Source organism: Sorex fumeus, unplaced genomic scaffold (genome assembly GCF_029834395.1).
Source record: "Sorex fumeus unplaced genomic scaffold, SorFum_2.1 ptg000044l, whole genome shotgun sequence".
In the NCBI taxonomy this organism is placed as follows: domain Eukaryota; kingdom Metazoa; phylum Chordata; class Mammalia; order Eulipotyphla; family Soricidae; genus Sorex; species Sorex fumeus.
In genome coordinates this window covers 20,491,952-20,502,965 of record NW_026606101.1, presented here as the reverse complement: position 1 = coordinate 20,502,965, position 11,014 = coordinate 20,491,952, and the positions used below count along the sequence as shown (strand labels likewise).

At 59.5% G+C, this 11,014-nt stretch overlaps 1 protein-coding gene across 1 annotated transcript; it reads left to right on the top strand.

Moving 5' to 3' along the window:
• On the top strand, positions 1 to 10,615 carry SLC4A11 (solute carrier family 4 member 11). Its single transcript, XM_056121588.1, has 19 exons — positions 1 to 111; positions 2,134 to 2,286; positions 2,550 to 2,599; positions 2,742 to 2,973; positions 3,069 to 3,150; positions 3,271 to 3,394; positions 5,992 to 6,198; positions 6,297 to 6,390; positions 6,502 to 6,627; positions 6,713 to 6,826; positions 6,924 to 7,056; positions 7,264 to 7,337; positions 8,327 to 8,576; positions 8,663 to 8,769; positions 9,052 to 9,220; positions 9,304 to 9,477; positions 9,557 to 9,752; positions 9,965 to 10,134; positions 10,237 to 10,615. The coding sequence occupies exons 1-19, from the start codon at positions 81 to 83 to the stop codon at positions 10,298 to 10,300; spliced, it is 2,550 nt and encodes an 849-aa protein (XP_055977563.1). The 5' UTR covers positions 1 to 80; the 3' UTR covers positions 10,301 to 10,615.
• The last annotated feature ends 399 nt before the right edge of the window (positions 10,616 to 11,014 follow it).

The window sequence follows — 11,014 nt, the reverse complement described above, 5'->3', positions numbered from 1 at the left end:
ATCAGCGGGACTGTCTTGGGCACCCACACTGCCTGCAGAGCTGGTAACACCTCTTTGCTTTTCTTGCAGGAAACTTCATCATGCCCCAGAATGGATTCTCGGAGGGGGCCGGTAAGTGCTGTGGAGACATGAATGGGCCTCCTAGGTCCGTCCGCGGTGGGGGGGCTGGGGCCCAAGAGACGTTCAATGGGTGCATGTGGGAGGCCTGGCGTGGCTTTGTCCCTGAGCAGTGAGCCAGGAGTAGCTCCTGAGTACCCCAGGTGTGGCTCTCAGGAATCCCGCTCCCCCGCCACCTGGTCCGGGGTCATTGGCCACCTTCTGTGGTCCTCTGCAGGTGTAGGATGCCTTTGGAGCCTGCCCCCTCCCCTGGCTGGGGGTGGGGGGTCTGTCCCCCTCCCGCCTATGGTATCATCCGGGGAGCTGGCGCTCACCTTTCCGGCGCGCTGACTCTGAGCCTCAGTTGGCTGAGTGTGAGGATGATGCCCACATTCCTCGCCTCCTGCCAGCCTGCGAGGGAGGGGCTGCCCTGGGAGCCCCGGAACCTCCCAGGGAGCTTCCCTGCCCTCCCGCCCTGCCTGAGCAGCAGCGGGGTGTTTCATGGGAAAGTGCTTGGATAACAGCAGCACGTGCCCCTCCCTGGGGCATGGCGTGCCAGGCTGCGGGCGGGCCGGCTGGTTAGGAATGTGGCAGCACGCTCAGATGGGCCGCACTCTAGGCCTGGCATCCCCAGAGATTTGTGGGGACCCAGAGTGGCAGCTGGGCAGTTCCTAGGGAGAAGCCAAGGCTGTGCACTCAGAGGAATAGTGGGTGCAGGTAGGCGTGACCTGAGAGTCTGGAGTAGACTGGCACTCTGGGTGGGGGTGGGGGTGGGGTGGGGGGGCCAGAGAGGAGAAGCAAAGCATGCATGGAGTTGGGAGGAACCGAGGGTTTGCATACACAGGGAAACGAGGCTGAGGAGGCAGCTCCGAGGTGGGTGCTCACCTTGAAGGCCCCAGGTTTGATGCCCTGCATGTGCTGGTGGCGTGGGCTGGGGAGGGGGTCCTGAGGGACATCCCCCGGCCTTCCAGCACTTCACTGGGCTCCATGCTGGTAACACTGAGCGGAAGCCAGTGTCCTGAGGGACTAGGACAGCATAGGACATCGGGGGGCAGCCCCGGGAGGTGCAGAGGAAACTGGTGGCCCGAGTGGAAGTGAGTCAGGGTGAGTCACTGCCTGACAGGTGCGGGGCCGTGCAGGCCTCCTGCACAGGTATTGGTCGCGCATGGTGGGGTCCAGGCCCCCTTTCCTGAAGCATCCATAAACCGGGAGCCTGAGTGGACCCCACAGGACAGTCAGGAAGCAGCTGCACCCTCAGAGGGAGGCACCATCTAGGCAGGAGCCTATGGAAGGTTCTGTGAGGGGAGCCCTGGGCTTGGAAGGAAGAGCTGGCCTGCCTGAGGAGCACAAGAGCCAGGTGGGGAGTGGGCCTCAGGCCACTGGGGGTCAGGACGGGAGCCCCAACGCTGCCTGAATTTGACCCTCAAGGCTGCAGAGGGCTCAGGAAGGTGGGAGAATTGCCTGACATCTGGAAGCCTGACTGAGTGGAGGAGGGGTACCAGAACTGAGAGGCAGTTCTGGAGAAAGAGGTGCACACCAAGGGTGGCAGGGGGAGGCATGTGCAAAACCTTTGTCCCACCCTGGCACTACGTGTCCTCCCCCTGCACTGCCAGACCAAACCCTGACCCTGCGGCTGCTGGGCTTGGGGCATTTGGTCTAGCAAAAGGGGCCACATGTTTGGGTGTCTCAAGACCACCTTCTGGGGGTCCCTACTAGAAGACTCTGGCTTCTGTTGACTCTAAATTATTGAACCAAGCAGGTCATGGTCACATAATCTGGGGTTCTGGGGGGCAGCTGGGCAGTCTTACTGCTTCAGTCCCTGCATGCCTGGCCCAGAGTTAGTGGAATGAACGAATGCATTTTCCTCTGACTGGAGGATAGAGGGTTATGGGGGGCAAGGGCAGGCAGGGCTTAGTTCCTGTTGCAAAAGGATACATACGGGAGGGAGTTGGGGGATGGCTGGCCCCGCCCTGCCCTCTCCTGGGTAGCCCTGGCCACTGACCAAGCCCTCACTTCTCGGGGGTGGTGGATGTCCAGGCTACCTCAAGTGTGACACAGATGATGCCTCGGAGACCCGGGAGGAGAGCCTGGGAGATGAGGTCTTCGACACGGTCAATTCGTCCATTGTGTCAGCTGAGAGTGTCCGCTTCTTTGTGAATGTGAACCTGGACGTGCAGCCTGGCCAGGCGGGTATGAGCCTTGTGGGTCTGAAAGGGGATGTGGTTGGGGCCTAAAGCGGAGTGGGAGGGGCCATACAGCATGGCCGAGGGAGTGGGTGGGGTCATGTGGACCTGGAGGGGGGGAATGGGCGGGACCATGCAGGCATTGGTGGAAGGAATGGGCGGGGCCATGTGGACCTGGAGGGTGGGTTTGGGGCATTGGGAGGGGACAGGGGGCTGCAGGTATGGAGGGCAGACCAGAGGCACAGGAGATCCAGGAGACCTTTTCTCCAGGTGAGAGCGAAAGCCCTGGAGACTGCGGGCTCCTCTACACTTCTCGTAAGGTCAGTGGAGGGGGTGGGAACTGGGCCATCCCTCCGGGGGGCCAGGGATTTTTCTGGAGGGGGGCACGGGAGGTTAAGGAAAACCTGCAGCCCTCGGGCCGGCCGCGAGAGGGGAGCACCAGCGGGCGGCGTCTCTGCACAGTACATGAAGGTCAAGAACTTCGAGGAGGAGATCCGAGCACACCGCGACCTGGACGGCTTCCTGGCGCGGGCCAGCATCATCCTGCAGGAGACGGCCACGTCGCTGGACGACGTGCTGCGGGCCATGCTGCACCGCCTGGCGCACGACCGCGGCAGCCCCGAGCCGCCCTGCAGCCTGGACCAGCTCATGTCCAGGCTCTTCACCGATGTCGAGGCCCCCATGGGGGGCAAGGGTAAGGCCTGTGCCACGACCCTGGAAGACGTGTGTGTCTGTGTGTGTGTGTGGTGTGGTGCGGTGCTTCTCACCTTCTCCCCACTCTGTCCTCAGTCCACCTGCTATTGGACATCATCCAAGGGGTCACAGCTACAGTCACGGGGGTGCAGTACCAGCAGTCGTGGCTCTGCATCATGTGAGTTGCCTGCCTACAGCCCCCTCCCTCCCATGTTAACTGGATTCTGTGTGCCGGCAGAGGGGCTGAGCACCCCCTCCCGGTGGTCAGGTGGCAGCCTGCGTTCTGTGTCCCCCACAGCTGCACCTCCAAGGCCCTGCTGAAGCGGTACGTGTGCATCAGCCGCCTGGTGCGCCCGCAGAACTGGGGGGAGAACTCGTGCGAGGTGCGCTTTGTCATCCTGGTGCTCACCCCGCCCAAGATGGTGAGGATCGCCCTGCCCTCTGAGCCCCTCTTCCAGGCTGGCCCGGTGCGGCCCCCTCGTCCATTTCATCCGGTCCCTCAGTGCCGCCCCCGCTTCCCCTTGCCCACAAACCTGCACCTGGTTCACCAGAGGCATCTGGCAGCCACAGAGGGTCCTGAAAGGTTTACTCTTTTCTTCCTTCCTTCCTTCCCTCCCACCCTCCCTCCCTGTCTGTTTTATTTAGTTTTGCTCTTCGGGCCACACCTGGCAGTACTCAGGGGTTACTCCTGGCTCTGCCCTTGTGGTGGGCAGGGATTGAATCCTCTTCCACCTAATGGATTAGGCTGGACCTAATCCTCCAGCCTATTAGTTTCAGTAATGACTAATTACTTTCAGCAAATGCCCTGCCCTACCTGCAGGCATTATTGCTCCACTGACTTGGTTTTGTTTGTTTATTTGTTTGTTTGTTTCTTTCCTCCTTTCTTTCCTTCTTTCTGTGTTTTTCTTTCTCTGACTCTTTCTCTGTCTTTATCTCCTTCTTTCTTCTGTTTTATCTCTGTTCTCTTCACACATAGCCGAGCTCAGGGTCTACTGACTGTGCGTGGGGGTCGCTCAAGGACCCATGTGGTGCCAGGGATGTGGGGTGGAGCACGGGGCCCCACATGCTGCAGGACAACAGTCATCCTGGTGATCTGGCTCTCCAGTGCACATCTTTTCATTCTGGCTATATTATTTATTGTTATTGAAGTATCATTGATACAAAACTATTAGTTTCAGTAGCACTGCACTTCCCATGGTTCATCGATTTGCCCAAGCGGGCCCAGTAACATCTCCATTGTGATACTTGTTGTTACTGTGTTTGGCATATCAAATACGTCACGGGGAGCTTGCCAGGCTTTGCCGTGCGGGCAAGATACTCTCAGTAGGTTGCCGAGAGTATCTTGCCGGGCTCTTCGAGAGGAGCAGAGGAATCAAACCCCGCTCGGTCAGGCTGGCCGCACGCAAGGCGAATGTCCTACTGCTGTGCTATCGCTCCAGCCTATTAGTTTCAGTAATGACTAAATATTTGCTTTTGTTTTTCTTGTTGTTTTGGGGGCCACACGTGGTGGTGCTCAGGGCTTACGCCTGGCTCTGCACTCAGCGATCACTCCTGGCAGGGCTCAGGGGTACCATACGGGGTGTTGGGTATTGAGCCCAGGTCGGCCATGTAGGCAAGCTCCCGACACACTGTACAATCTCTACAGCCCCATAATTCAGTATTAGTGGCTACTGGGAAATGATCTAGATAATAATAATACTCTGGAGAACCTGGCAGTCTACCAAAAGTATCCTGCCCACACAGCAGAGTCTGGCAAACTCCCTGTGGCGTATTCAATACGCCAAAAACTAGTAACAATGATGGGTCTCGTTCTCCTGACCTGAAAGAGCCTCGAATGTGGCACTTTTTAAATCTCAGGGCTAGGATGAAGGAGACGTTACTGGGGCTTGCTCGAGGCAATCGATGAACAACAGGATGACAGTGATACAGTGATACAGTGGGAAATGATCACCTAACAATGGGCCTAGTGTCCCCACACCACATAAACACACTTTTGATGAGAACTTTCTCCTTTTTGGGGGGAGTAGGGTGTGTTTGGGCCTCACCCCACTGTGCCTATTCCACTGTGCCTATTTCTGTTCTGTGCTCAGTAATGACCCCTGGTGGTGCTCAGGGCTCCTGACTCTGCTCAGAAATCACTCCTGGCTGGATTCCGGGGACCATCTGTGGTGCCTGGGATCAAACCGAGGTTGGCTGCATGCAAGGCAGATGTCCTTGTACACTGGATTCTAGGGCTAACCCCTCACCTTGACTTTCACCTTCACACATATTGCCCATTCCTTTACCTGCCACTTGACAGCCTCCAATTTTACATCATTATTACTATTATTATTATTATTATTGTGGTTTATGAGCCACACTTAACAAGTCTCAAAATGGAGATGTTACTGGTGCCCGCTCGAGCAAATCAATGAACAATGGGAGCACAGTGCCACAGCACCATGAGCCACCCCAGGCAGTGCTCAGGGTTTATTTCTGGCTCTATGCTCAAAGATCACTCTTAATGGGGCTCAGGGGACCATGTGGAATGTCGGGAACCCTGGCTGGCCTTGTGCAAGGCAAGAGCCCTACCTGCTCTGCCATAACTCTAACCCTCTTTCCCCTGTCTTCCAGCTGGTTTGTTTGGGGGGGCCACACCCAGCAGCTCTGAGACTACTTGCTGTGTATTGCTTGGGGGCGGGGGGGGGGCTGTCACTCCTACTGATGCTAGGGTGGGGGAAACTGCAGTTCCGGGGATCAGAGCTGGCCGGGCCTCCCGCATGCACAACGTGTGCTCAGCCCACTAAGTGTCTCCCCAACCCCTTATCTCCCGAGTTCATGAGGAGAACCCCTCGTGACCTACCAACCTGGTCGAAACTGAGCCAGGGGACCACAAACCCTGGTACTTTTAGGTACCTACCTACCTTCCTACTCTGCTCTCCATTCCTGGGGAGAGCACCTGCCATGTGCTGGGGAGGGCACCCCCCTGCTCCCCAGGGCTACAGACCTGATTTCTTCACCCACCCCTGTCCCCCTCCAGAAAAGCACCAAGACTGCCCTGGAGGTGGGGCGCACGTTCGCCACCATGTTCCTGGACATCACCTTCCGCCAGAAGCTGCTGCAGACCCGCACGGAGGAGGAATTCAAGGAGGCCCTGGTACATCAGAGACACCTGCTGAGCAGGATGCACCCGGGCCAGGTGGCACCTGCCTTCAAAAGCTCTGTTTCTGTCCTGAGACCCCTGCAGGTGCAGATGAGTCGGGGTGCCGGGCTGGGGGCCTTGGAGGAGCGGGGCTGGGACCGCCTGCCAGCCCAGCTCATCCTGCTCCTCCTTTTCCTTCCCAGCCTCCAAAGTGCAAGGACTTTCTTGCACTGGGCAAGGGCATCCGGAAGGACATCGCCCACAGGCTCCCCCTGTACCCGCTGGACTTCACTGATGGTATGTGGCCACCCCTCCGCAAGTTCAACCTGTAACTTGGGCGGGCCACAGGACATGCAGGACACTGGGTCTGTCCCACGGGCCTCAGCCCCACCCCTGCCCCCTTCCTAGGCATCATCGGGAAGAACAAAGCCGTGGGCAAGTACATCACCACCACCCTGTTTCTCTACTTTGCCTGCCTCTTGCCCACCATTGCTTTCGGCTCCCTCAACGACGAGAACACCAACGGGGCCATCGGTAAGGGGCTGGGGATGGGGGGGGGGGTGGGGGCACAGCAGGGAGTGGCCAGGCCATGGTCCCTGCCTGACCCACCTCTCCACAGATGTGCAGAAGACCGTCGCTGGGCAAAGCATTGGGGGCCTCTTGTATGCGCTGTTCTCCGGGCAGCCGCTGGTGGTGCTGCTGACCACTGGGCCGCTGGCCCTCTACATCCAAGGTACAGTGATGGGGTGGGCAAGGGGCACCCCTAGTCTCCCCCCAGCCTCCCTCCTGCCCCCCCCACTGACGGCCCTGTCCTCACCCGCCACCTGCAGTGATCCGGGGCATCTGCGATGACTACAGCCTGGATTTCGGCGCCTTCTACGCATGGACGGGCCTGTGGAACAGCATCTTCCTCGCACTCTATGCACTCTGCAACCTCAGCCTGCTCATGAGTCTTTTCAAGAGGTGACGCTGACGGGCCTGCTGGGGGAGCGAGGTTGGCCTCCGAGGCACTCTTCGAGAGCTGATGGGGTGTCTCCCTGGCCCTGGTTCACCGTGTGGCAGGAAGTGGGCTCGGGTTGGGGCCAGGAGGGAGGGCAGAGGCCCCAGGAAGCCTTCCCGCACCCCCCTGGCACCCACAGCTCATGAGGTGCATTCACTGCTCACACCCAGGTCCACAGAGGAAATCATCGCCCTGTTCATTTCCATCACCTTCGTGCTGGATGCAGTCAAGGGCATGGTTAAAAGTGAGTGTAAGCACGGCTAGTGTGTACTATCCCTTGGCTTTCCTTTTTGGTGGGGAAGCCGAGTAGATGGGGTGCTGGGAGCTGTATCTGCGGAGGCCAGGAATTATTCGAGCTCAGGCTGCTCCCATGATCCCAGAGAGTTTGGGAGAGCCATGTCAGATAGGACAGCAGCCTCAGGTATCCAGGGGACAGGGCTGTCTTATTAGGTGTCCAGGCTCCAGGCCTGGAAGGATGCACTGTCCTCGATGAAAAGGGGTAAGGAGGGGCCGGAGCGACAGCACAGCGGGTAGGGCGTTTGCCTTGCACGCGGTCAACGCGGGTTCGATCCCCGGCATCCCATATGGTCCCCCAAGCACTGCCAGGAGTAATTCCTGAGTGCAGAGCCAGGAGTGACCCCCCTGAGCATTGCTGGGTGTGACCCAAAAAGGAAAAAAAGAAAAGGGGTAGGGAGTTGGCTCAGGGCCCCTGCATTGCATGGGCCCCCTGCCAGCACTGCCTGAGCTGATCACCCCTGTATCTGATCCAAAAACAAAATAGGACTGGAGAGATAGTACGGTAAGCTACAGTGGGTCTTGCATGGGGTTGACCCCAGTTCAATCCCCAGCACCCCAGGTGGTCCCCTGAGCCCTGTCACGAGTGTTCCCTGAGCACTGCTGGATGTGGTCCAAAAAGACTGAAAAAATTTTGAAAATAGGCCAGAGCAGGAGTGATCCCTGAGTGCAGAGCCAGGAGTAACCCCTGAGCACTGCTGGATATACCCCCCGCCTACCCCCCTCAAAAAAAAAAAAAAAACAACAAAACTCAGAAACAAAAACCAGAACAGGGGGAACAAGCAGGGGTCAGGGGATGGTGGATGGACAGAGAGATCAAGGGGGTCATTGCTCCTGATGGTCCTTGCCCCTGGGAGCCTATTTCCCCCCTCAGGGCCCCTCTACCTGCCCACAGGTGAGTGCTGGCCCTAGATAACAGCCCCATGGGCCTCTCTCCAGTCTTCCAGAAGTACTACTATAGCCACCACACTGCAGACCAGCAAGGGGCCAGCGCTCCCCTGGAGAGCCTGCTGGGCCTCAACTCCAGCCTGCACGCAGCCCTCAACACCAGCCTCATGGCCAGCCCCGCGGAGCTGCTCCCGGAGACCACTCACACGGATCACCCAGGCCGGGAGACGGCCGTGTTCAGCCTTCTCATCATGCTGGGCACGCTCTGGCTGGGCTACACCCTCTATCAGTTCAAGAAGAGGTGAGGGGGGCCGCGAGAGCAGAGAGGGGGGCATGAGCTCCCCCCCTTGCCTGCAGCCAAGCTGACATGCCCGTATGCCTTCCCAGTCCCTATCTGCACCCTACCATGCGTGAGGTCCTGTCTGACTGCGCCCTTCCCATCTCCGTGCTCACCTTCTCTCTCATCAGCTCCTACGGCTTCCCGGAAATCAAGAGTGAGTCGGGGGCCCCAAGAGAGTGGCCAGGGGTGAAGTTGCTGGCCTTGCATGCAACCCATCCTCATATTCCCCCTCCATCCCCCCTCCCCCAGCCAGGGGTAGCCTTGATCTACATGCAGCTGCTCCTGAGCACTGAGCCAGGAGTAGCCCCTGAGCACCACAGGGTATGGTTCCACCCACCCCCCCTCAGGTGGAACTGGCAGGACTGGGCTGGCCTGGCCTGGCCTGGGCTCCCAGGGGCCTGTGGGCTGCTGGAGCAGGGCCTGTTTCCTGCTACAGTGGGCAAGTTCCGCTACAACCCCAGCGAGAGCTGGTTTGAGATGGCCAAGGTGGAGTCGCTGTCCCTGGGGGCCATCGTCAGCGCCATGGGCCTCGGTTTCCTACTATCCCTGCTCTTCTTCATGGAGCAAAACCTGGTGGCCGCTTTAGCCAACGCCCCTGAGAACAGGTTTGTAGACAGGGAGGGTTGCGAGGCCGGGGGCTTGGCCCGGGGCCTCTCGGCTGGTGCCCACGAATCCGGGTTCTGCGCAGGCTCGTGAAGGGCACCGCCTACCACTGGGACCTCCTGCTCGTGGCCATCATCAACATGGGGCTGTCGCTCTTCGGGCTGCCCTGGATCCACGCCGCCTACCCGCACTCCCCGCTGCACGTGCGCGCGCTGGCGCTGGTGGAGGAGCGGGTGGAGAACGGGCACATCTATGAGACGTGAGTGTGCCCGAGCCAGGGTGGGCTGGGGCGGGGCAGCCCCGGGCCCCCGGTGAAGCTCGCGTCTGGGTCCACGCAGGATCGTGAGCGTGAAGGAGACGCGGCTGACCACGCTGGGCGCCAGCGTGCTGGTGGGCTTCTCCCTGCTGCTGCTGCCCTTCCCGCTGCAGTGGATCCCCAAGCCAGTGCTCTACGGTCTCTTCCTCTACATCGCGCTCACCTCCATCGATGGCAACCAGCTGGTGGAGCGCTTGGCGCTGCTGCTCAAGGAGCAGGTGGGGGGCGGGGCCATAGGGACGGGGCGGGGCCATAGGGAATGGGGTGGGGCCATAAGGGATAAGGGCAAGGTAATAGGGAGCGGGGCGTGGTCCTAGAGGGTGGGGGCGGGGCCACATGGCTGGGGGCGTGGTCCTAGAGGGTGGGGGCGGGGCCACATGGCTGGGGGCGTGGTCAATGTCCCACCTTGATCCCTGCCTCCTGCCCACAGACTGCCTACCCGCCCAGCCACTATATCCGGCGCGTGCCGCAGCGTCAAATCCACTATTTCACGGGGCTGCAGGCCCTGCAGCTGCTGCTGCTCTGCGCCTTCGGCATGAGTCCACTGCCCTACATGAAAATGATCTTTCCCGTCATCATGATCGCCATGATCCCCATCCGGTACCTGCAGCTTCTGGCGGTGGGGCAGTGGGTAGGCTGGTAGGGGCCGGGCGGGGGTGCCCTCTGCCTTCTCTCTGACCCAGCGCTCATCTCCCCAACCAGCTACAACCTGCTGCCCCAGATCATTGAAGCCAAATACTTGGACGCCATGGATGCCGAGCACTGAGCACCGAGCTGAGCACCAGGCCCCGGCAGCCACCCTTTCCCCAGTCCAGCTCTTCCCAGGCTGGCACTGTGGCGCAGTGGGGAGGCATGGATGTCCTTCGGGTGTTGCTCAGTGCTGCATCACCACCCCCAGTTGCCCCAGCAGCCTCCGGGGTTGTCTGAGCATTTGGGGGGTCCAGTGGCATGTGCCTGCTCCTGTTTGCTGTTGTTTTGGGACCACACTCGGTGATGCTTGGGGACTGTCACTCCTGGCTTTTAAGCTTGGGGGTCACTCCCAGAGGTGCCAGGGTGTGGATGGCCGTGTGGTGCCAGGGACCAGAGGGTCCAAGGCATGCAAGGCCAGCATCTTAACCCCTGCTGTCTTGTGCCCCCTGCCCCCCACATTGGCCTTCAGCTTTGGGTCCTGAACACTGCTCAGGGCAGCTTTGCCCAGGGTAGGAACAAACAGGATGGATTTTCTTTTGATAAAAGAGTCGGATGCCTGAAAGAGAAAGCATTTCCTTGATTGTATAAGGAACTCTGGGTGCACTGTAGGGAATAAAGCCGTTCTGTTACCTATGCTGCTGCTTCCTTGTCTCTGAATGTCCCCCTCCCTGTCCACCAGTCTGTGAAGGCTCCTGAGGGGAAATCCTCCCAGGGGAAGTGGAATCAAAGGGCCCCTGCTGAGTGTCACCTGTCAGCTGTCATCTCCACCCACCCCAGGTGGATGTAGGCT